The sequence below is a fragment of the Mustela erminea genome, chromosome 2 (assembly GCF_009829155.1).
Source record: "Mustela erminea isolate mMusErm1 chromosome 2, mMusErm1.Pri, whole genome shotgun sequence".
Classification (NCBI taxonomy): Eukaryota; Metazoa; Chordata; class Mammalia; order Carnivora; family Mustelidae; genus Mustela; species Mustela erminea.
Genome location: NC_045615.1, coordinates 94,379,787 through 94,406,510, shown reverse-complemented (window position 1 = coordinate 94,406,510; position 26,724 = coordinate 94,379,787). Strand labels below are relative to the sequence as shown.

The window sequence follows — 26,724 nt, the reverse complement described above, 5'->3', positions numbered from 1 at the left end:
GTTTCTCTTTATTTTACCTTAACTTAGGTTAAGCAACTTGCTCTAGGAAATAAAAGTAACTAGAATTGAATTTCAAGTATGACTCGTAAACGTTTGTGTTCTTACTACTACACACAAAAACTTTGTCATACCAGGATTATTGAGTGACTTTTTAAAGACTTTTCTGCACTACTGTTGTATTTTTACATCATTTGGTAGTTGTTCTAAGAACCATATAGATAGAGTACCTTAAAACGCTTTATAATCCAAGGCCTGTTAACTGTAAATTCATTTTAAATATTTAGTATAGTTTTAGACAAAGATGTTTGTCCACACATGAGTATTTGTCACATGCTTTTTTGTTTTAACTGTAATTTCTAAAAATTTCAGTTGCAAAATTTATTCAGCACATTGTTTTTAAGATTTTTATTGAGAAATACCTTTTTTGAATTGGGAAGAATCTAGTACTTTTTTACATTTAAGATCTTACTCTTGGCTCTGCCTAAATCTTGACTTTTTCCTTTGCATAGTAATACAGTTTTATAATCTCAGCTGTAATAGAGGAAGAAATATTGGAGGAAAAGAGAAGGGATGGGGCGCCTGGGTGGCTCAGTAGGTTAAGCCTCCGCCTTCAGCTCAGGTCGTGATCCCAGGGTCCTGGGATTGAGCCCCCGCATCGGGCTCCCTGCTCCATGGGGAGCCTGCTTCCTCCTCCTCTCTGCCTGCCTCTCTACTTGTGATCTCTGTCTGTCAAATTAAAAAGAGAGAGAGAGAGAGAAAGAGAAGGGAGAAAACGGTGTTTGCATTATTTGAGTTTGCATATAGATTGTAGTTTTTGATTTTGCTATAAGTAACTTGGTACTGTTGTGACTGAAGCCTCTGGCGATTGTTTTTGCTTCAGAACCATTTCTTCAGAAAGTGGTAGCGCACTTACTAAGTCAGGATGATCCCAACATTTGTTGACAGTTCCTACTTCCCTAACTTACTGAAAGCAAATGGTAGGCATCCATTTTCATCTACCATTCTTTCCAAAGACATACAGTTTACCCAGTGACCCCCCCAAGTTCACAGAAGGAGGCGAGAACTTTTATTTTGTCATTACAATGGAAGAGGGAGTTCATTATGAAACTTTTGGCTTGGGAACTTTTAGAGAGCTGGAATTCACCTCCAAACAGACCTAAGTTTAAGCTTGTATATTTTCAATCAACCTTAAGGTATTTTACACTACAATGTAAGAATTACTGAATTTGAAGTGCCGGTGAACTTTAAAATTTTCTAGGAAATGGTAGTCATGTATCAGTGTGAATTTCCTGATTTTGGTGACTAGATTGGAATTTGTATAGGAGAATGTCCTCGTTTGTAGGAAACAGACATTAAAACACACAGGGATGATGTGCGTGAGGTCAGTAACTTACTCTCAAGTGGTTCATGAGAAAAATTCTTTGTAGTACATTTACAACTTTTGAAGTTTGAGATAGTTTCAAAAAAGTTATTTGAAATACTGAAGAAGGGGCGCCTGGGTGGCTCAGTGGGTTAAAGCCTCTGCCTTCGGCTCAGGTCATGATCCCAGTGTCCTGGGATCAAGCCCTGCATCGGGCTGTCTGCTCCGCAGAGAGCCTGCTTCCTCCTCTCTCTCTCTGCCTGCCTCTCTGCCTACTTGTGATCTCTGTCTGTCAAATAAATAAATAAAAGCTTTAAAAAAAAATACTGAAGAAGATTGGAATGCATTCTGTAATTATAAAACAATGAAGCTGACTGGTTGTGAGGGTCTGAAACTGAGCGAGCTATTGGATGTTCTTTATTTGAGAATTAATGGAGCATTTCATTAACTTCTTTTACTTAAGACAAAATTTTATCTTTGGTTTTAGAAAACATTCTACCTAGTGATCTTAGCATATTTTGATTTTTAATGCATTGTAATTCCTCGATTTCTGGTTGAGAAAAAAATTTACCCATGAAATATAGGGTGGTTTTCTTATTTAGAAGATAGAAGATTATCTTTAAAATGTCAGTCATTATGATAAGTGTAATATATTTAAATTGGTCTTTAGTGATGAATCCAGATGACACATTTGAAGTATTAATTGATCAAATAGTTGTAAACCAAGGAAGCCTACTAGAAGATGTGGTTCCTCCTATCAATCCTCCCAAAGAAATTGAAGATCCCAGTGATAAAAAGCCTGATGAATGGGATGAAAGAGCTAAAATCCCTGATCCTTCTGCTGTCAAACCAGAAGACTGGTAAGTAAAGAATTCAGTAACAAAGATTAGTTGGTGTAATTCAGTAATGAGATATTCCATATAAGTGAAGTTTACAACCAGTAAAGCTTCTCTTTTAAACATTAAAATTACTTATTTTGACTATTTTGGGTGAAATACTTTCCTAAAATAGATTTTGTAGGAGTACTTGGGTAGCTCAGTCAGTTAAGCATCTGAATCTAGATTTTGGCTCAGGTCATGATCTCAGGGTTGTGAGATTGAGCTCCCCGTCCAGCTCTGCCCTGGGCATGGGTCCTGCATTAGATTCTGTCTCTCCCTCTCTCTTTGCCCTTCCCCTTTAAAGAAAACCAAAATAGATTTCGTAAATCCTTGTCTTTTAAATATCTTCATTTTCATTTTAATTAATTTTTAATTTTCTTACCTTTTTTAGTATTTTTTGTGTGTTTGCAGTGCTGTGTGTTGTGTGTGTGTCGGGGGGTGGAATTCCACGACTCTAAAGCACCAACACTTTAATTTTAATTCTAGGTTAATCTTTATCATATATGTTTGTGTATATTTTATATAGTTAGTCTTTTCAGTTATTGATTACTGGGCTTAAAATAGCCGCATGTTCAGTGTTTGTGCACATAGAACTCTATGTCTAAAATAAATGAACTAGTCCATATGAAAATTACACTTTGATAAATCTGACAGAAAACATGCAATTAAAATCCAGCAAATATAAAAAGGACAATATTCACTAACCAGGTGGACTGCAAGGTTATTCTAATATTGAAAATCAATCAATATAATACACCATACTAAGAAATGTTTTGAAATTCACCATATTTGTGTTTATATCAGTAGTTAGTTTTGTCTTAGGGATTTGTAGGGATTTATTATAATTTGTTTATCCAGTCACACATTGATGAAAGTTTTGGTTGTTTCTGGTTTGGGGCAATTTTGAATAAAGCCATTATAAACACTTGTGGACAGGGCTTTGTGTGACGTAATTTTTCCTTTTTCTTGGGTAAATACCGAGGAGAGGGATTGTTGGATTATACAGTAAATATATGTTTAAATTTCTAAGAAACTGTCAACATTTTCCAAAAGGATATACCATTTTGCATTCACACCAATATTAAGTAAGAATTATAGATCTTATACATGTACAGCATTTGGTATTACCTGTTTTTTACTGAGATATAATTGACATATAACATTGTATCAGTTTAGGTGTACAACGTAATGGCTTGATATATGTGTAAATTCCAAAATGATGAGCACATTAAGTGTAATTAACATCCATTACCACACATGTACAAATGTGTGTGTGTGTGTCTGCACGCATGTGTGTGATGGGAAATTTTAAGGTCTGCTCTCTCAGCAGCTTTCAAATACACAATACAGGTTTATTAACTGTAGTCATATGGTGTACTTTCATCCTCAGGACTTAACTCATTTTATATAGAAGTTTGTACCTTTTGATCTTTTGATCTGTTTATTATTGTTTCTCTTTGGCTATTCTAAATGGTTTGTAGTGATATCTAATGTAGTTTTAATTTGCATTTCCCTGATAACTAATCATATCGAGCCACTTTTCACTCACTCGCCATTCATATCATTTCTTTGATCCAGTATCTTTTCAACTTTTTTGTCTTAATTGGGTCATTTTTTTATATCGAGTTATGGAAGTTCTTTATATTCTGGATACAGGTATTGTACTAGTTACGTTTTGCTCTGTAACAGATTATCCCAAAACCTAGCAGCTTGAGGCATTATCTCACAGTTTCTGTGATTCGGGAATCTGAGAACAGCTTAGCTGGGTCTTCTGGCTCTGGGTTTCTCACAGGCTACAGTTAAGATGTCAGCTGAAACTGTGGTCATCTAAAAGGCTTAACTGGGAATGGCTCCAGTTTCAACCCCACCAAGTGTGTTTTGGCAGCGTTCCGTTTGTTGAGGGGCTGACTTGTCATCGTTGGATTGAGAGCCTCAGTTCCTTGCTGGATGTTGACCAGAGTCGTTTTCCCTTGGTTCCTTGCAATCTAGACCTCTCCACAGAGAGAGACTCAGTTCCTTGCTGGATGTTGGCCAAAGTCCTCCCTTGGTTTCTTGTAGTCGAGGCCTCTCCATAGTGTAGCTCACAATATAGTAGCTCCCTTCAAGGAAGCAAAAGTGAGGGAAGAGAGTGTGGAGAAGATGGAAGTCACAGTTCATACTGGGTTAACAGTGTCCTCCAGAAACCCGTATCTACTCAGAACCTATGATTATGAGTTTGTTTGGAATTAGGATCTTTGATGATATAATTTAGATGAGGTCATACTGAATTAGGATGGGCCCTACATCCAATGTGACTGGTGTTCTTAGAAGAAGAGGGACATTTGGACAGATACGCACAAGGAGAACACCGTGTGACAACGAAGGCAGAAATTAAAGTGATGCATCTCCAAGCCAGCAGATGGCAAGTATTGCCAGGATCACTAGAAGCAAAGGAGAAGGAAAGAAGTATCCTCCCCCAGAGCCTTGAGCCCTCTCAGAACTTTAACTTCTGGTCTCCAGAGTTCTGTCATTTTAAGGCTGTAGTTTGTGGTACTTTGTAGTTTGTAGTTACGGCACCTCAGGAAACTAATAGATGGCCTTTTATAACTCAATCTTGGAAGTAACGTTACATCAGTAATTTCTGTTCATTAGTAGCAAGTTCTCAGGTCCAACCTACACTCAAGGAGAGGGGAGCACATGTGGGCATGAGTACTAGGAGGCAGGGATTATCGGAACCTATTTCAGAAGCTCCTGCCTCAGTCCGAGATGACTGCAGTCCTGGCACATTCCTTGATTCCAGCCTGTCAGAGACCCTAAGCAGAGAACCCAGGAAGGGGTGCCCAGATTCAGAAACCACAGTAATAAACATTATTTTAAGCCCTGAAATTTTGTGTTTATGCAGCAGTAATTAATACAGATATGCATCATGCAGATATTTCCTCTCACTCTGAGGATTGTCCTAATTTTCTTAATAGAGAACAGAGTTTTAAATTTTCGTGAAGTTCCGTTTGTCAATATTTGTCTTTGATGATTCATGACTTTAGTGTCTTACCTAAGAAATCTTTTTTTCTAGACAAGTAACTAAAACTCTGTTCTAAGTTAACTGTATGTAGTGTGAAATCTAAAACAAGATTACTTTTTAAAAATATGGATGTCTAATTGTTTCAACACCTCTTGTCATCATGTCTGTAATGATCTGTACTGATGAGCCTGCTTTCATTTCTAACATGGTAATTTGCATTTTTTCATAATGTGTCTAACTAGAGGTTTATCAATTTAAAAAATTTTTTTAAGTTTTTATTTATTTCTTTGAGAGAGTGAGAGAGCAAGTAAGAGAGCACCAGGAGGACCAGCAGAGGGTGAGCGAGAAGCAGACACCCCGCTGAGCAGGGGCCCTGGATGCGGGGCTCTATCCCAGGAACCGGGGATCATGATCTGAGCTGAAGGCAGCTCCTTAACCCACTGAGCCACCCAGACACCCTGAAGTTTATTAATTTTATTGATCTTTCAGAAAAACTGGCTTTGTTTTAGTTTTTTCCCATTTATTGACCTTTTTAAGATTTTGTTACTTCTTCTTCCTTGAAGCAAATTATTGCTTCTTTTTTTTTTTTTTTTTTTTTTTTTTTGCCTTATTAAGTTAGAAAGTCTCTCCTGGTAGAAGTAGCTGTACATTTTCTCTAAACACTGCTTTCACTATGTTTCACAAATATATGTTACTTACAAGAACATTCAGTCATTCAGTTCATGTTGTTTTCTAATTTCATTAGTGATTTTTTTCTTTGATCCATGTGTTTTTAAATGTGTTGCTTTGGTGGCAATTATTTGGGATTTCCCAGAAAAAATTTTCATTTTGACTCCCAACTTTTAATGCTATTGTCAGAAAATTTACAAATGTTAATTACATCAGTGTGGTTGAATGTGTCTATATATTTATTGGTTTTCAATCTGTTCTCTCACTGAGAGAAAAATATTAAAATCTCTAACTACGATGACAGAATTGTCCATATCTCCTTTGAGTTCTGTTTATTTTTGCTTCATGTATTTTGAAGATCTGTTACTATTTGCAGTATATCATGACCTCTTGAAGAACTAACTGCTTTATTATTTAGAATAATGTCCTTTTTAGTTGTTTTTTGTTTTGATTTGTTTTTAATTTGGTGAAAGAACATTTACTGCTGCTGGGTAAGTGGTCAATATGTTTCTTGAAGGAAATTTGGGGAATGAATAATATCCTTCTTTATAAACTCTTGTAATACTCTGTCTTAACATCTGCTTTAGTCTTATATTGAGTCAACAGTCCTGCTTTTTTTAAAATCATGTTTCCATTGAATATTATTTTCCATTATTTACCTGTAAACTATATATGCCTTTATTTTTTAAATTGATTTTCTTAGAGGCAACCTGTATGTAGTCTTCTCTTTTAAACCATTTACATTTAATGTAATTATTAATATGGTTGGATAAATTGTACTTGTTTTCTTCCTACTTGTTTTCTGTTTGTCCCATATATTCTGTACTTTAGAAAATATTTTTCCTGAATATTTTTAGATTGAGTTATTTTGTTTTATTTAGTTTATTTTTTTTAATTTTTAATTTTTTAAATAAACATATAATGTATTTTTATCCCCAGGGGTACAGGTCTGTTAATTGCTAGGTTTATACATTCTACAGCACAAATCATAGCATATACCCTCCCCAATGTCCATATCCTCACCACCCTCTCCTGTCCCCTCTCCCCCCAGCAACCCTCAGTCTGTTTTTTGAGATTGAGGCTTTTATGGTTTGTCTCCCTCCTGATCCCATCTTCCTTCATTTTTTCTTTTCCTACTCCCCAAACCCCCTACATTGTATCTCCACTTCCTCATATCAGGGAGATCATATGATAGTTGACTTATTTTGCTAAGCATAATACGCTCTAGTTCCATCCGTGTCGTCACAAATGGCAAGATTTCATTTCTTTTGATGGCTACATAGTATTCCATTGTATATATATATATATATACCACATCTTTATCCATTCATCTGTTGATGGACATCTAGGTTCTTTCATAGTTTGGCTATTGAGGACATTGCTGCTATAAACATTCGAGTACACGTGCCCCTTCGGAGCACCATGTTTGTATCTTTAGGATATATACCCAGTAGTGCAATCACTGGGTCATAGGGTAGCTCTATTTTCAGTTTTTTGAGGAACCTCCATGCTGTTTTCCAGAGTGGTTGCACCATCTTGCATTCCCACCAACAGTGTAGGAGGGCTCCCCTCTCTCCGCATCCTTGCCTGCATCTGTCATTTCTTGACTTGATAATTTTAGCCATTCTGACTGGTGTGAGGTGGTATCTCATTGTGGTTTTGATTTGTATTTCCTTGATGCCGAGTGATGTGGAGCATTTTTTCATGTGTCTGTTGGCCATCTGGATGTCTTTTTTGCAGAAATGTCTGTTCATGTCCTCTGCCCATTTCTTGATTGGATCATTTGTTCTTTGGGTGTTGAGTTTACTAAGCTCTTTATAGATTTTGGATACTAGCCCTTTATCTGATATGTCGTTTGCAAATATCTTCTCCCATTCTGCCAGTTGCCTTTTGGTTTTTTCAACTGTTTCCTTTGCTGTGCAAAAGCTTTTGATCTTGATGAAATCCCAATAGTTCATTTTTTCCTTTGCTTCTGTTGTCTTTGGCGATGTTCCTAGGAAGAAGTTGCTGTGGTTGAGATCAAAGAGGTTGCTGCCTGTGTTCTCCTCAAGGATTTTGATGGATTCCTTTCTCACATTGAGGTCCTTCATCCATTTTGAGTCTATTTTTGTGTGTGGTGTAAGGAAATAGTCCAACTTCATTTTTCTGCCTGTGGCTGTCCAAGTTTCCCAGCACCATTTGTTGAAGAGGCTGTCTTTTTTCTATTGGACATTCCTTCCTGCTTTGTCGAAGATTAGTTGACCACAGAGTTGAGAATCTATTTTTATCCCCAGGGATACAGGCTCTCTATTCTGTTCCATTGATCGATGTGTCTGTTTTTTTGCCAGTACCATACTGTCTTGATGATAACAGCTTTGTAATAGAGCTTGAAGTCTGGAATTGTGATGCCACCAACTTTGGCTTTCTTTTTCAATATTCCTTTGGCTATTCAAGGTCTTTTCTGGTTCCATATAAATTTTAGGATTATTTGTTCTATTTCTTTGAAAAAAATGAATGGGATGTTAGGGATTGCATTAAATGTGTAGATTGCTTTAGATAGAATAGACATTTTCTCAATATTTATTCTTCCAATCCAGGAGCATGGAAGATTTTTCCATTTCTTTGTGTCTTCCTCAGTTTCTTTCATGAGTACTTCATAGTTTTCTGAGTATAGATTCTTTGCCTCTTTGGTTAGGTTTATTCCTAGGGTATCTTATGGTTTTGGGTGCAATTGTAAATGGGATTGACTCCTTAATTTCTCTTTCTTCTGTCTTGTTGTTAGTTTAAAGAAATGCATCTGATTTCTGTGCATTGACTTCATATCCTGACACTTTACTGAATTCCTATATGAGTTCTAGCAGTTTTGGAGTGGAGCCTTTTGGGTTTTCCACATATAGTATCATATCATCTGCAAAGAGTGATAGTTTGACTTCTTCTTTGCCAATTTGGATGCCTTCAATTTCTTTTTGTTGTCTGATTGCTGAGGCTAGGACTTCTAGTACTATGTTGAATAGCAGTGGTGATAACGGACATCCCTGCTGTGTTCCTGACCTTAGCAGAAAAGCTTTCAGTTTTTCTCCATTGAGAATGATATTTGCAGTGGGTTTTTCGTAGATGGATTTGATAATATTGAGGTATGTGCCCTCTATCCCTACACTTTGAAGAGTTTTAATCAGGAAGGGATGCTGCACTTTGTCAAATGCTTTTTCAGCATCTATTGAGAGTATCATATGGTTCCTGTTCTTTCTTTTATTAATGTATTGTATCACATTGATTGATTTGCGGATGTTGAACCAACCTTGCAGCCCTGGAATAAATCCCACTTGGTCGTGGTGAATAATCCTTTTAATGTACTGTTGGATCCTATTGGCCAGTATTTTGGTTAGAATTTTCACATCTGTGTGCATCAAGGATATTGGTCTGTAATTCTCTTTTTTGATGGTATCCTTATTTGGTTTGGGGATCAAGGTGATACTGGCCTCATAAAATGAGTTTGGAAGTTTTCCTTCCATTTCTATTTTTTGGAAGAGTTTCAGGAGAATAGGAATTAATTCTTCTTTAAATGTTTGGTAGAATTCCCCTGGGAAGCCCTCTGGCCCTGACTTTTGTTTGTTAGGAGATTTTTGATGACTGTTTCAATCTCCTTACTGGTTATGGGTCTGTTTAGGTTTTCTATTTCTTCCTGGTTCAGTTGTGGTAGTTTATATGTCTCTAGAAATGTATCCATTTCTTCCAGATTGTCGAATTTGTCAGCATAGAGTTGCTCATAGTATGTTCTTATAATTGTTTGTATTTCTTTGGTGTTGGTTGTGATCTCTCCTCTTTCATTCATGATTTTATTTATTTGGGTCCTTTCTCTTTTCTTTTTGATAAGTCTGGTCAGGGGTTTATCAATCTTATTAATTCTTTCAAAGAACCAGCTCCTAGTTTCGTTGATTTGTTCTATTGTTTTTTTAGTTTCTATTTCATTGATTTCTGCTCTGATCTTTATGATTTCTCTTCTCCTGCTAGGTTTAGGCTTTCTTTGTTGTTCTTTCTCCAGCTCCTTTAGGTGTAGGGTTAGGTTGTGTATTTGAGACCTTTCTTGTTTCTTGAGAAAGGCTTGTACCACTATATATTTTCCTCTCAGGACTGTCTTTGTTGTGTCCCACAGATTTTGAACCTTTGTGTTTTCATTATCATTTGTTTCCATGAATTTTTTCAATTCTTCTTTAATTTCCTGGTTGGCCCATTCATTTTTTTTTTAGAAGGATGCTGTTTAGTCTCTATGTATTTGGGTTCTTTCCAAATTTCCTCTTGTGATTGAGTTCTAGTTCAGAGCATTGTGGTCTGAAAATATGCAGGGAATGATCCCAATCTTTTGATACCAGTTGAGACCTGATTTATGACCCAGGATGTGGTCTATTCTGGAGAATGTTCCATGTGCACTAGAGAATAATGTGTATTCTGTTATTTTGGGATGGAATGTTCTGAATATATCTGTGATGTCCATCTGGTCCAGTGTGTCATTTAAGGCCTTTATTTCCTTGTTGACCTTTTGCTTAGATGATCTGTCCATTTCAGTGAGGGGAGTGTTAAAGTCCCCTACTATTATTGTATTATTGTCAATGTATTTCTTTGATTTTGTTATTAATTGGTTTATGTAGTTGGCTGCTCCTATATTAGGGGCATAGATATTTAAAATTGTTAGGTCTTCTTGTTGGACAGACCCTTTGAGTATTTTATCGTGTCCTTCCTCATCTCTTATTATAGTCTTTGGCTTAAAATCTAATTGATCTGGTATAAGGATTGCCACCCCAGCTTTCTTCTGATGTCCATTACCATAGTACATTGTTTTCTACCCTCTCACTTTAAATCTGGAGGTGTCTTCAGGTCTAAAATGAGTTTCTTGTAGGCAGCATATTGATGGGTTTTGGTGTTTGTTTTTTTTTTTTTAAGATTTTATTTATTTATTTGACAGACAGATCACAAGTAGGCAGAGAGGCAGGCAGAGAGAGAGGAGGAAGCAAGCTCCCCACTGAGCAGAGAGCCCAATGCGGGGCTCGATTCCAGGACCCTGAGATCATTACCTGAGCCGAAGGCAGAGGCTTTAACCCACTGAGCCACCCAGGCGCCCTGGGTTTTGGTTTTTTATCCATTCTGATACCCTGTGTCTTTTGATTGGGGCATTTAGCCCATTAACATTCAGGGTAACTATTGAGAGATATGAATTTAGTGCCATTGTATTGCCTGTAAGGTGACTGTTACTGTATATTATCTCTGTTTCTTTCTGATCTACTATTTTTAGTGTGTCTCATTGCTTAGAGGACCCCTTTCAATATTTCCTGTAGAGTTGGTTTGGTATTTGCAAATTCTTTCAGTTTTTGTTTGTCCTGGAAGCTTTTTATCTCTCCTTCTATTTTCAATGATAGCCTAGCTGGATATAGTATTCTTGGCTGCATGTTTTTCTCATTTAGTGCTCTGAATATATCATGCCAGTTCTGTCTGGCCTGCCAGGTCTCTGTGGATAGGTCCGCTGCCAATCTAATGTTTTTACCCTTGTATGTTACAGACTTCTTTTCCCAGGCTGCTTTCAGGATTTTCTCTTTGTCGCTAAGACTTGTAAATTTTACTATCAGGTGACGGGGTGTGGACCTATTTTTATTTATTTTGAGGAGTGTTCTTTGCATCTCCTGGATTTTGATGTTTGTTCCCTTTGCCATATTAGGGAGATTCTCTACAATAATTTCTCTCCAATATACCTTCTACTCCCCTCTCTCTTCTTCTGGAATCCCAATTATTCTAATGTTGTGTTGTCTTATGGTGTCACTTGTCTCTTGAATTCTCTCCTTGTGGTCCAGTATTTATTTGTCTCTCTTTTGCTCAGCTTCTTTATTCTCTGTCATTTGGTCTTCTATGTCACTAATTCTTTCTTCTGCCTCATTTATCCTAGCAGTAAGAGCTTCCATTTTTGATTGCACCTCATTAATAACTTTTTTGATTTCAACTTGGTTAGATTTTAGTTTTTTTATTTCTCCAGAAAGGGTTTCTCTAATATCTTCCATACCTTTTTCGAGTCCGGCCTAGAACCTTGAGAATCGTCATTCTGAACTCTAGATCTGTCATATTACCAATGTCCATATTGATTAGGTCCCCAGCCTTCAGTACTGCCTCTTGTTCTTTTTTCATGGTGACATTTTTTCCAGATAAGATTTGCTTTCTCCTCCTCTAGAATTCCGCTGTTCTCCTTGGTGAATGAAGTTGGTCTTGGCTGGGTTTCTTGTTGATCTTCTGGGGGAGGGGCCTATTGTAGTGATTCTCAAGTGTCTTTGCCAGAGGTGGGATTGCCCCGCCATTATCAGGGGCCAGGCTAAGTAATTGGCTTGGGTTTGCTTTCAGGAGTTTTTGTTCCCTTGTTTTATTTTAGTCTTTTATTTTTTCTTTCCTATTGACATATTACCTTTTCCTCTGTGGTTTATTGTTTTAGTGTTGCTCCAGAGTTTACAATATGCATCTCTTAACTTATTTCAAGCTACTCTCATTTTACTACTTTATGTCTACTTTAATCTTAAAGGGTCTTATATTTTCCTCCTTCCATCCTTTATGCTATTATCATACATTTAATTCCTCTCTATATATACTATGAAGGTCACACATATTTTTTCTTCAGTCAGCATCTTTTAATCTGACAGTTATTAGGAGAAAGTTCTATTATTTCGTTATCTTTTCTGACACTCTTCTTTTGTATAGTTAAAGATTTCATCTGTTATTATTTTCCTTTTTTATTTAAAGATTTTATTTACTTATTTTACACACAGAGAAAGAGAGAGAGAGAGAGAGAAGGGAGAGCATAATCAAGGGGAGTGGCAGGCAGAAGGAAAGGTACATGCAGCTTCCCTGCTAAGCAGGGAGCCTGATGTGGGTCTCATTGTTGGGCTTATGTGGGGCTCACTGTGGGGCTCAATCCCAGGACTCTGGGATCATGACCCACACTGAAGGCAGACACTTAACAATTGAGCCACCCAGGTGCCCCATTTTCCTTCTTCTGATAAACTTCTCTTAACATATTGTGGTACATGTCTGCTGTCACAGAATCCTCTTAACTTTTAATTATCTGAAAATTTATTTTTTAAAAGATTTTATTTATTTACTTGACAGAGAGAAGAAAGATCACAAGTAGTCAGAGCAGCAGGCAAGAGAGAGAGGGGGAAGCAGGCTCCCTGCTGAGCAGAGAGCTGGGTGCAGGGCTCCATCCCAGGACCCTGAGATCATGACCTGAGCCGAAGGCAGATTCTTAACCCATTGAACCACCCAGGTGCCCTGAAAATTTATTTTACCTTAATTTTTGAAGGATGTTTTCAATATGAATTATAAGTTTATGATTATTTTAAAACAATCATTTCTTGAGTTGTCTTGAGGCTTGTATTGTTTCTGTTCTCATCCTTTTACTCCTTTACCTAATATGTAATTTTTTCCTGATTGTTTTTAAGATTCTTTGTTACTATTTTCAGCAGTTTGGTTTTGCTGTGCCTTGGGGTGGTGTGTGTGTTTGCCTTGCTTTTGACTTTTGGGGATGTGGCTGTATAGTTTGTATCGAATTTGGGTAATATTTGGCTATTATTTCTTTGAATATATGTGCCTTCCCATCTCTTTTTTTGGGATACCATGTAAATTGTTAGACTGCTTTATATTGTTTCACAGGTCGCTGAGGATCAATTCATTCCTTAAACCAATTTTTTTCTCTCTGCTTTATTTTGGAAAATGTCTACTCCTATTTCTTCAAGTTCTTGTTTGTTTGTAAAAGTTGGGGTTACTACCTACTCAGAAATAGAGTAGGTATTACTGGACAACCAAAAGTATTTACTTGTTAACTCTCTTATAGATAAAGAGAGCTACTGATTAGTAATAAAAAATGTCTTTGCTTTCAAGCAAATAGTATGATAGGGAAGCAGCTTTTACAAGGTAGGAAGAACAGTATGGTTTTTAAAAAATCAATAAAAAGTCATTTATTAATATATAACTTTCATGAATTCATACTTACAAAGGGCAGGACAACATCTCTCCTTGTGGATTTTCTTATGTTGTTTCATGTTTGTCTATCCATGAAAAGTAAAGCTGAGAAGTAAGTTTGCCTTTAAATGAGAGAAACTGCTTATAATAACCTCTTCTGATTGGTGATACATATTAGAATTTGTTTTATAAACTGCTAAAAGAAATACTCCCTTAAATTATAAACTCTAGTTACTCTGAGCTCAGACAGACTGGGTAGCATTGATGTTAGGCAAGTGCAAGTCTTTACATATAGGTAGTTGATGATTTGAGTTTATTTTGTTACTTTGGTTAGTTTGAAAAATCATAATGTAACCTCTTGTTTAAAATATCAACTTTTCTATAAAGATGAAAATTAAAATTAGTAGTTCTATTCAGTACTTACTATGATTATATACTCTAGAATTTGTTTTCTAAGTATTATTTTTAAATGAAAATACAAAATTACTATAAAAATTACTAGAATTAAGTATGGAGACAAAAAATTATATTGAAGTAGCGAAGACATTTTCAAACATGACATAAAATTGAGAATCATAAAAGAAATGTCAGTAAATTTCAACTATATGAAAATAAAATTATTTGAATAGGGCAGGAAAAAAAACTACCTATCATAACTATATCAAAAAATACAATTTATATAGCTGACAGAGAGCTAATTTTGTATTAATTCCTAATATATTCCAGGATATTCATTATAGCATTATTTGTAATAGTACATTTTTGGAAACACTAAATGTCCCTCAACAGTAGTTGAGTTAAATAAATTATGGTTTATCCACAAATTAGAAAACTGTATAACTGTTTAGAACTATACATGAAATAGCTTATAGAGCTATCTTGGCATATAGTAGGCTTCCAGTATCTGTTTACTGATGAATGAATGAGTGTTAAAGTGAACAAAAGCACTGTTGAACATACTCTGTATAGAATGCTATCATTTGTGGGGCGCCTGGGTGGCTCAGTGGGTTAAAGCCTCTGCCTTCGGCTCATTTCATGATCCTAGGGTTCTGGGATTGAGCCCTGCATTGGGCTTTTTGCACCGTGAGGGGCCTGCTTCCTCCTTTCTCTCTGCCTCCCTCTCTGTCTACTTGTGATCTTTCTCCCTGTCAAATAAATAAATAAAATATTAAAAAAAAAAAAGAATGCTATCATTTGTGTTTTAAAAAGAAGAAAAAAGAGAATGTATACAAATGTGTGTGTATGCATGGAGCACACCAGGGAATATATACAAGAAAGTGACAAGTTAGCAGAAGATTTTGGTAGATGAGAGATGGAGGTGGTAGTAGGCCCAAAGAGGGTAGAAAATGACTTTTGGTGTCATATGAATTTTGTAACATACGCATTTTTAAACTTTTTGAATAATTAATACTTGGCACAAAATACTGTCTTTGCAGGGATGAAAGTGAACCTGCCCAAATAGAAGATTTAAGTGTTGTTAAACCCGATGGCTGGCTTGATGATGAACCAAAATTTATTCCAGATCCTAATGCTGAAAAACCGGATGACTGGTAAACACTCTTCATCTTCACATGTTAATTTCGTACATTACTTACTTGCTTTTTGTTACTAGTTCATATGACTGACCGAGACTTGAGGTCGCTCGCTGTACTTGAGGTCACTGTAAATGTGTAGATACACATTTTCATCTGTGGCACTTCTATGCTGAATTTTTTTCTGATTTCCTAAGGAATGAAGACATGGATGGAGAATGGGAGGCACCTCGTATTTCTAATCCAGCATGTCGAATTGGGTGTGGTGAGTGGACACCTCCGCTGATAGATAACCCCAAATACAAAGGAGTGTGGAGACCACCGATGATAGATAATCCTAACTACCAGGTAAAAACCACTTGTTCCAATTCCACAGTACAGTTTAAAATGCTGTGATACTTCCATTATATATCAGTTACTGCTAACGTTATGTTAACTTTTAGAAATTTGATTTGTGATAGTATGTATTAACTATCTTAAGAAGTCAAGGAAAATAGACTCCAGCTAATTTATATTTTAAAAGTAAAGTATTCTTGGGGCACCTGGCTGGCTCAGTCCATAAAGTATGTGACTTTTGATGTCTGCATTCTAAGCGCAAGCCCCACATTGAGCATAGAGTTTACTTTAAAAAAAAAAAAGTAAAATATTCTTTATGTAATTTTCTGGGGGCATAATATTAAGCACTAAAGATCAATCACTACATACTGTTTTTTCTCTAGTAGTTGATGATTACTCTGAAATCAAGTTCTATTTTAGAATTAAACATAAGAAATGAGTTCTATGTAGGAGACCTCACATTGTACATTTTAGTAATTGATGCCTGTGTTTAATTAATGTGCTCCTTATTTTCTGGTGTTATTAAACTTTGGATTTTTTAAAAATATGAATTAGGTATCTTTTGAGTATACCTAGATTTTGGGGTAGAAATCTCTGTGTTATCCATTTAACCCTCTAGCTTTATCTAATTATTCATTGACATTTTCTAATATTTATTATAGGGATGCAGTTACATATTCCATTTGTTTACTGTAGCTTTTTCTTCTTAGCATTAATCACAGACTCGGTACTTTGGTAACTTCTTTGTTGAACGTCTGTCTCCCTCATTACTTTAAATTTAATCAAGGAACCATGTCTCTGTTGATCATCACTCGGTCCCTAGCATCTGGCGTAGTGCCTGGTACAGAATAGACATATATGATGGAGGAGTGAGTGAATAATCATATTGTTGAATTTTTTGATTTGGTTGAGTTTAATCAGTCAATCAGACACTTTTACATTGAATTTTTTTCTGAGATTCAACCATGACTGATAATTGATGCCCCTCATGGGTATATATTAAAAGGAGTGGCTTCCCATCTGCCTGTAGTTCAGGTCATGATCTCAGGGTCCTGAGATTGAGCCCTGCATCAGGATCCCTGTTCAGTGAAGGGTCTGCTTCTCCTTCTCCCTTTGCCCCTTCCTGATACTTGTGTGTGTTCTCTCTCTCTCTCTCAAATAAATAAATAAAATCTTTTAAAAAAGTACTTTATTTAAAAATTTTAAAAAACAAAACAAGTGGCTTCATATTTACCATACAGTGTTCTCTCTGATTTGTGTAATTTTGATGACTTCTTGCTTTGAATAATTTTACTGAGTGTAAAAATACTTGTCTAAAATAGTATCGCTTACTTGTGAAATTTAATTACTCAAGTTTGTGTGTGTGTTGGATTTTCCCTTTACCTGTTTTTATAGTTTATTCATAGAGGACATTGTGTACAGAATGAGAAGAACCAAATTCTTATTTCCAATGACTTGCTAATGAGTTAGTATCTGTTAATGTTTTCTTTTTTCTCCAATTAGTACTGCTGATTTCATTCAACAGCAATGACTTCTATTTTATTTATTTGTTTGTTTATTGAGAGAGTGAGAGTGAGACAGAAGGGCCAGAGGGGAAGGGAGAGAGAATGCCAAGGAGGCTGCATGCCCAGCATGGAGCCCAACATGGGGCTCATCTCACGACTCTGAGATCATGATCTGAGCCAAAATCAAGAGTTGGACACTTAACTGAGCCACCCAGGAGCCCCACTGACAACAGTGACTTCTTCAATAGCATTTATGATGAGATTATTTTATTTTAAAATGTCTTTAAATTATTTTTTCTTTATTATTATTTTCCAGGGAATCTGGAGTCCTCGAAAAATTCCTAATCCAGATTATTTTGAAGATGATCATCCATTTCTTCTGACTTCTTTCCGCGCTCTTGGTTTAGAGCTTTGGTCTATGACCTCTGATATCTACTTTGATAATTTTATTATCTGTTCAGAAAAGGAAATAGCAGATCGCTGGGCTGCAGATGGTTGGGGAGTGAAGATAATGGTAGCAAATGCTAACGAGGTACAGTATTTACCATAGAGTAGTCATAGGACTTCGTCCTGGTTATAGGTTATACAAATGACCCTTAAAAGGTAAAAGATACACAATAATTACTAAATGTACTTAAATAAATTTGCTGATAAAATATTTAGCCTTACTATATTATGACATGACTTCATCATGAACTATATCATGGACTATATATATTTGTATGTCTTCATTAAATTATGATAGCATAATGGGATTTAATTACCTACTTGCTATTTATAAGGAGACTACTTAATATTCTGATCACCTAGTCAATTCACGGCCTAAGTGGTAACAGTGATATAAATATTATTCTTTATTCATTTAAAAAATATTTCATTTAGAGGAGTACAGAGGATTTTAAAATTTATTATTAAATTGTGTTCCAGTATTTTTTTTACTCAAATCTTAACACTGTTTAGAAATATTAAGCTAAATATTTTGACACAATGCATCTTGGAGAGTGTATTTTTAAAATCAGTTTCTGTAAAGAAAAATACCTTATATTTGATTTCTTTGGACATTAGCAAAAGCCATCAAAAGAGTAGGTAAAGGGGTTTTAATTTTGAGACTTTTTAAATTTAGACACTTAATGATTTTAGATTCTATTTTAATGAGAGAAACAGTTTCCTCGCTGAAGATGGTGTGTGAAATTTCTTAGTAAAAAAATGAAAACAATAATTCCCAGGTTGATCTTATTAATAAGTTCTTTAAAAGTACAGAACCAGAATGAGTTATTGAGCATTGTATACTTATAAATGAAGGAGAGAATATATCCATAAAGAGTAGTTCTATCCTTAAGCTTACCAAAAAAATAAAAGTTTTCATAATTCTTACTGGTAGATATATTTTCTATTACTACTTGATACATGCCAGTAGAGTTTAAACTGCAGTGTATAAGATGAGAAAATAGAATATTTTAGCCTACAAGTTCATCACTCCTTAATATACAACATCTATGTAAAATAAGTTGGTGATTTGTAGGGGGTATTTCCTAATTAATGTTTATAAAATCTGAATTTCATTTTCATGCTTATTTCCTCTATAGCCTGGTATATTTAAACAGTTAATGGCAGCTGCTGAAGAGCGCCCATGGCTTTGGTTCGTTTATTTTGTGACAGTAGGGCTTCCAATAGCATTAATTGCTTCATTTTGTTGGCCAAGAAAAGTCAAGGTAAAGAAATTGAATTTCCTTCAACTTAAAATAAATCTCTCAGTGTTTAGGTGTTCTATTGAGCAATGATTATTTTTTTAATTTAAAATCAGTTAATGAACATATAATGTATTTTTAGTTTCCGAGGTAGAGGTCAGTGACTCCTCAGTCTTATAGAACACCCAGTGCCCTTTACATCGTGTGCCCTTCTTAATGTCCATCAGCAGTTACCCCATCCCTCCGCCTCCCACCCCTCCAGCAACCCTCAGTTTGTTTCTGATAATTAAGAATCTCTTACAGTTTGTCTCCGTCTCTGGTTTTGTCTTGTTTCATTTTTTTCCTCTCTTCCCCTATGACCCTCTGCCTTGTTTTTTCAATTCTACATACGATAATTGTCTTTCTCTGATTGACTTATTTTGCTTAGCATAATACCCTCTAGTTTCATCCATTTCACTGAAAATGGCAAGATTTCATTTTTTTCAATGTCCAAATAGTATTCCATTTTGTGTGTGTATGTATGTATATATGTATATATATGTATGTATATATGTATGTGTGTATGTATGCATGTATATGTGTGTGTATATGAATGTGTATGTATGTATGTATGTGTATGTGTGTGTTTGTATACACCACATCTTCTTTATCCATTTACCTGTTGATGAATATTTGGGCTCTTTCCATAGTTTGGCTGTTTTGGATATTGGGGCTATAAACGATGGGGTGCAGGTGCCCCTTCAGATCACTATATTTGTATCTATAGGGTAAATACCCAGTAGTGCAATTGCTGGCTAACAGGGTAGCTCTATTTTCAACTTTTTGAGGAACCTCCTTGCTGTTTTCCAAAGTGGCTGCATCAGCTTGCATTCCCACCAACAGTGTAAAAGTTTCCCCTTTCTCCCTATCCTCACCAACATCTGTCACTTCCTGGCTTGTTAATTTTAGCTATTCTGACTGGTGTGAGGTGGTATCTCATTGTGGTTTGGATTTGTATTTCCCTGATGCAGAGTGATGTGGGGCATTTTTTCCTGTCTATGACCATTTGGATGTCTTCTTGGGTGAAATGTCTGTTCATGTCTATTGCCCATTTTTTGATTAGAGGATTTGTTCTTTGGGTGTTGAATTTGACAAATTCTTTATAGATTTTGGATACTAGCCCTTTATGTGATATGTCATTTGGAAATATCTCCTCCCATTCTGTCAGTTGTCTTTTGGTTTTGTCGACTATTTCCTTTGCTGTGCCAAAGATTTTATCTTGATGAAGTCCCCCAATAGTTCATTTTTGCCTTTGTTTCCCTTGCCTTTGGAGACGTGTCTAGCAAGAAGTTGCTGTGGCTGAGGTCACAGAACTTGTGTTCTCATCTAGGATTTTAATGGATTCCTGTCTCACATTTAGGTCTCATCCATTTTGAGTCTATTTTCATGTGTGGTGTAAAGAAATGGCCCAATTTCATTCTTCTGCATGTGGCTGTCCAAGTTTCCCAACACCATTTGTTGAAAAGACTGTCTTGCATTCCATTGGATATTCTTTCTTGTTTTGTCCAATATTCATTGACTGTAGAGTTGAGGGTCCATTTCTGGGTTCTCTATTCCATTCTGTTGATCTGTGTGTCTGTTTTTGTGCCAGTACCATACTATCTTGATTACAGCTTTGTAATAAAGCTTGAAGTCTGGAATCGTGATGCCACCAACTTTGGTTTTCTTTTTTAACATTCCTTTGGCTATTCTGGGTCTTTTGTGGTTCCATACAAATTTTAGGATTCTTTGTCCCAGCTCTGTGAAAAAGTTGATGGTATTTTGACAGGAATTGCATTGAATGTATAGATTGCTCTAGGTAGCATAGACATTTTCACAATGTTTGTTCTTCCAATCCATGAGCATGGAAAATTTTCCATTTCTTTGTGTCTTCCTCAGTTTCTTTCATGAGTATTCTATAGATTTCTGAGTACAGAGCTGTTGTATCTTTGGTTAGGTTTATTCCTAGGTATCTTGTGGTTTTGGGTGCAGTTGTAAATGGAATCTACTCCTTACTTTCTCTTTCTTCTGTCTCATTGTTAGTATGTAGAAATGTAAGTGATTTCTATGCATTGATTTTATATCCTGCCACTTTGCTGAATTCCTATATGAGGTCTAGCAATTTGAGGGTAGAGTCTTTCGGATTTTCCACATAGAGTATCATGTCATCTGTGAAGGGTGAGAGTTTGAGTTCTCTGTTGATTCATATGCCTTTTATTTCTTTTTGTTGTTTGGCTGCTGGAGGCTAGGACTTCTAGTACTGTGTTGAATAGAAGTGGTGATAGTGGACATCCCTTCCATGTTCTGACCTTAGGGGAAAAGCTCTCAGTTTTTCCCCCACTGAGAATGATATTCATTGTGGGCTTTTCATATATGGCTTTTATGATATTGAGGTGTGTTCCCTCTATCGCTACACTGTAAAGAGTTTTAATCAAGAAAGGATGCTGTACTTAAATGCTTTTTATACATCTATTGAGAGGTTCATATCGTTCTTGTCCTTTCTTCCATTAATGCAATGTATCACATTTATTGATTTGTGGATGTTGAACCACCCTTGGCAGCCCATGAATAAATCCCACTTGGTCGTGGTGAATAATCCTTTTAATGTACTGTTGGCTCCTATTGGATAGTATTTTGGTGAGAATTTTTGCATCCATGTTCATCAGGAATATTTGTCTGTAGCTCTTCTTTTTGGTGGGGTCTTTGTCTGTTTTGGGGATCAAGGTAATGCTGGCCTTAGAAAATGAGTCTGGAAGTTTTCCTTCCATTTTTATTTTTTGAAATGGCTTCAAAGGAATAGGTATTAATTCCTTAAATGTTTGGTAGAATTCCCCATGAACGCCATCTGGCTCTGAGCTCTTGTTTGGTGGGAGATTTTTGATTACTGCTTTAATTTCTTGCTGGTTATTGTTCTGCTCAAGTTTTCTGTTTCTTCCTGTTTCCTTTTTGGTACTTTGTACATCTCTAGGAATGTATCAGTTTCTTCCAGATTGCTTATTTTTTGGCATAAAATTGCTCATAATATGTTCTTAAAATTGTTTGTATTTCTTTGGTGTTGTTTGTGATCTCTCCTCTTTCATTATTTTATTTATTGGGGGGCCTTTCTCATTTTGGTAAGTCTGGCCAGGGGTTTATCAATCTTTTGTTTAATTTTAAAAATCTTATTTATTTTTTTAATTTATTTGAGACAGAGAGAATGAGTGAGAGAGAGAGCATGAGTGGGGTGGAGGGACAGAGGGAGATGCAGACTTCCTGCTGAGCAGGGAGCCCAACCTGAGGCTCAATCTCATGACCCTGGGATCATGACCAGAGTTGAAGGCAGATGCTTAATAGACTGAACGACCCAGGTCTCCCAATCTTACTAATTCTTTCAAAGAACCAGCTCCTAGTTTCATTGCTCCTTTCTATAGTTCTTTTGGTTTTCTATTCTGTTGATTTCTTCTCTGATCTTTATTAATTTTCTTCTCCTTCTGGGTTTTGGCTTTATTTGCTGTTCTTCCTCCAGCTCCTTTAGGTGTAAGGTAAGGTTGTGTATTTGAGACCTTCCTTGTTTTTTGAGAAAGGCTTGTAGTGCTTTATACTTCCCTCTTACAGCCACCTTTGCTGCATCCCAAAGGTTTTGAACATTTGTGTTTTCATTTTCATTTGTTTCCATGAATTTTTTAAAACCCCTTTTTAATTTCCTGGTTGGCCCATTTATTCTTTAGTAGGATGCTCTTTAGCCTCCATGTATTTGAGGTATTTCCAAATTTTCTCTTGTGATTGACTTCTCAAAGCATTGTGGTCTGATAATATGCAGGGAGTAATCTCAGTCTTTTGGTACTGGTTGAGACCTGATTTGTGACCCAGTATGTGATCTAGTCTGGAGAATGTTCCATGTGCTGTCAAGAAGAATGTGTATTGCTTTAGGATGGAATGCTCTGAATATATCTGTGAAGTCCATCTGGTACAGTGTGTAATTCAAAGTCCTTGTTTCCTTGTTGATTTTCTGCTTAGATGATCTGTCCACTGCAGTGAGGGGGGATGTTAAATTCCACTATTATTGTATTATTACTGATGTGTTTCTTTGATTTTGTTATTAATTGGCTTATATAATTAGCTACTCCCATGTTAGGTGCATAAATACATACAATTGTTAGATCTTCTTGTTGGCTATACCCTTTAATTTTGATATAGTGTCCTTTATCTCTTATTACAGTCTTCAGTTCAAAATCTAATTTGTCAGGGTGCCTGGGTGGCTCAGTTGGTTAAGTGTTTGCCTTCCGCTCAGGTCATGATCTCGGGGTCCTGGGAATGAGCCCCACAGTGGGCTCCTTGCTTAGTGGGGAGGCTGCTTCTCCCTCTCCCTCTGCTGCTTCTCCTGCTTGGGCTTTCTCTCTCTATCAAAAAAATAAATAAAATCTTTTAAAAAAATAAAATCTAATTTGTCTGTTATAAGGATTGCGACCCCAGCTTCTTTTGATGTCCATTGGCATGAAAATTGGTTTTCCACCCCCTCACTTTCAATCTGGAGGAGTCTCTGAGTCTAAAATAGTCTCTTGCACATAGCATATGGATGGATCTTGCTTTTTTAATCCAATCTGATACCCTCTGTCTTTTGATGGGGGCATTGAGCCCATTTACATTCAGAATAACTATTGAAAGATATGAATTTAGTGCCATTGCATTACCTGTGAAGTCACTATTTCTGTATATTTTCTCTGTTTCTTTCTGGTTTATGTTACTTTTGGGCTCACTCTCCACTCAAAAGGTCCCTTTAAATGTTTCTTAGGGCTGGTTTGGTGATCACAAATTCTTTTACTTTATGTTTGTCCTGGAAGCTTTTTATCTCTTCTTCTATTTTGAAAGACATCCTAGCTGGATAACGTATTCTAAGCTGCATATTTTTCTCATTTAGCACCCTGAATATATCATGTCAGTCTTTTCTGGCCTGCCAGGTCTCTGTGGACAGGTCTGAGTGAGTGATTCTTAAAGTGATAAGCTAAATTTCCTCTGAGTTCTTACTGCTGATTCAATGTGTTTGATATCAGTTATTGCCAAAAAAAATCTTTTTTAAAAAATAGAACTTTGTTTTTACTAAAAATAGCTTTTGTTAAACTACCACAGAAAAAATATGAAGATTCAGAGTATAAAAAAACTGACATATGTAAACCACAAACAAAGGGAGCACTAGAGCAAGAAGTGAAGGAAAAGAAAGCTGCCTTGGAGAAACCAGTAGACTTGGAAGAAGAAAAAAAGCAAAGTGATGGTGAAACTCTTGAAACTCCTGAGAAAGGTAGGATTATGATAGGTAGGTAGGTAGGTAGCCAAAGGTAGGAGAGTGATAGTGAGTTACAATGGGGACCCTGAGCCAAATTCGTAAAAAGGGAAGATTATCTGGTAAACACTAGCTATTACACTTATTGTCAAATATCTACCGTCTGAATCCCCGTGAGCCGGCGACTGTGGCTGAGAGGAGTAATGGCCCCTGCCTGGGTGCTGTACCCTGAGCAGTAATCCTGCTTACAGTTCTTGTTTTCCATGAAGAGAGAGATTTAAGAGCAAGTATGCATCCCACGTATTGTAGCTGTTTGAAGGGGCTTTTCTTGCCTCCAAGAATGTAGCTGAGATGGGAGGCACAGAGAGAACAGCCTCTGGAGGAGAGAAATGGGTTTAAGGCAGGTAATGGCGGCTGCAAAATTAACACCAAGTCTTTTAGTAGCTGTTGTTCCTCAGATAGTTTAACATGTCGAATGAATAATTTAATGGCCCAAAAGGACGGCTGAATCATATGTCCCCTTTGCACCCTATACTAAACTCCTAAACATGCTCAAACTGAAGAACTAAGACTTTTTGGTGGGTCTCCATTGAGATCTGCTTACACTCATCTAGGTAGCAATAAAACTGTCGATATTTGCCAGGTGTCTCAAGACAGGCTCCAGAATGAGCCCCTTACAATTTATGTCTTGAGCACTGTTTTTAACTTAATAGCTGATGAAACAGTTGACTTAAAAATCATTTTCTCTAAAAGATACACACGTATATTTACATATGTATGTGTTCATATGTATACATATATATATCTGCCTTTCATATTACATGTAAACTGAGTGCTTAAGAACTTCTTAAACCTGTCTCTTCCCTCAAATATGATTTATTTATAAAATGTTGTAAAATAATATTTGCAATTAATTTTTTAGAATTTTCTCATGATAGAAATTGCCTTTAAATATCAGAATTTAAATAAATCCCCTTGTATTTAATATTTCTAGTAGCAAAATTCTAATTCAAGTCTTTGCCTATAATAAAAATCTGTATTCTAGAAGAGGAAGGTGAACCTGGGGAAAAGAGTGAAGAAGAAATTGAAATCATAGAAGGACAAGAAGAGGGTAATAAATCAAATAAGTCTGGATCAGAGGATGAGGTAAACAAGTCTTTAACAGAAAATAAACTAGATTTTATGTACGATTGTTATCCATAAAAATTATCTTAACAAAACTGTCTGGTTTACAGAGAATCTTTTCAAGGTTCTACTATACAAAATTTGGCCATATTTCTCTAAACTTTCGAGCCTCCATATTGTTTTTTAAATGTATTCATAAAGAAGGTACGAAAATGCTATAATTGATATCCTCTTAATGCCCGATGAGAAAAAGTATATAGTAAGCCTGGGGTTTACAAAATAGAGCTGCATCTGTAAAAAATTATGTCTTTATCGTTAGTCTGTTGAAAATCATAACAAACAGACCATTTGAATATTTAAAAGATAATTCTCTTTATTACAAGACAATTTTCTTTAGACCCATTATAAAAACATTATCATGGTATGAATAATTTATTGTCACATTTTGTAATATTTCATTCATTGGGTAGTTGAGTAGTATCTGCCTGCTAGGGTGTTTTTTCTCAAATCTTTAATAAACTGGTTTTCCCATTAACTTGATATGTCTACCCCTTTCTGCATCCTGATATATAACGGAACTTTCTACAGTGCCTCTTTTTAGTCAGTTATTCTGGAATCAGAAACCATCCAGGATATGATTCCGAACCAGAGCTTTCTCTTTTTACCCAACCTGTACCAAAGGCCTGTTTTCTCTACCTGCTGGCCCTTAGGAACTGCATGACCTCATGGCAGTCCCCATCCTTAGCGCCCTCAGTACTCAGTGCTGGGCAGGGGACTATCACTGTTTTGCCTGGCCTCTGCATATGATGATGTAAACTTGCTGTTTTGTCTCTCTGAAGAAATCTCTCACATACATGTGTTTTATTGTTATTGTTTGTTTTCTAAAGCCTTTTCAATACATATACTTAGTTACTGGTCTTAATTGCCTGTGAGTTCTTAAAGGGGTTTGGGGGGCACATTAATATGAATATACATATTAGAGGAAGCCGGTAAAGATAATTTCTTCCAGGACAGTCATCGTTTCACCTGTCACTCTCTTAATAACAGTACTTGTAATCATTCAGTCAGATTCATGTCTGGTTATATTTTGCTACATAAAGCATTTTGTGTACCTTTAAAAATATTTTAATTCTTTGTCTTTTAGTCTTCTTATATATCAGGGGGCTAAAATAAGCCAACTTGTGTATAGTGTGACCTTGAAAATAATTATAACTATTTTGTATAATACCATATAACACCTTCATTATTTTATTTTGTGACACAAGTTTAATTTACATATGAGTGCTTATTGGATAAGGAAAGAAAAAAAACCAGACTATAAATTTGATGTTTCCCTTCCCTTTCTCCTAATTTTCTTAAACTACTGTGTCAGAAGTTCTGGAAATGT

General features: G+C 36.0%; 1 protein-coding gene across 1 annotated transcript in view; it reads left to right on the top strand.

Annotated features, from left to right (window-relative positions):
- Positions 1-26,724, top strand: part of CLGN (calmegin) — a 59,781-nt gene that overhangs the window by 30,683 nt on the left and 2,374 nt on the right. Inside the window, exons 8-14 of the mRNA XM_032333461.1 lie at positions 2,031-2,220; positions 15,313-15,426; positions 15,606-15,756; positions 17,566-17,781; positions 18,836-18,961; positions 24,062-24,230; positions 25,258-25,358. Of these exons, the coding sequence (XP_032189352.1) occupies positions 2,031-2,220; positions 15,313-15,426; positions 15,606-15,756; positions 17,566-17,781; positions 18,836-18,961; positions 24,062-24,230; positions 25,258-25,358 (1,067 nt within the window). The remainder of the gene's footprint in view (positions 1-2,030; positions 2,221-15,312; positions 15,427-15,605; positions 15,757-17,565; positions 17,782-18,835; positions 18,962-24,061; positions 24,231-25,257; positions 25,359-26,724) is intronic.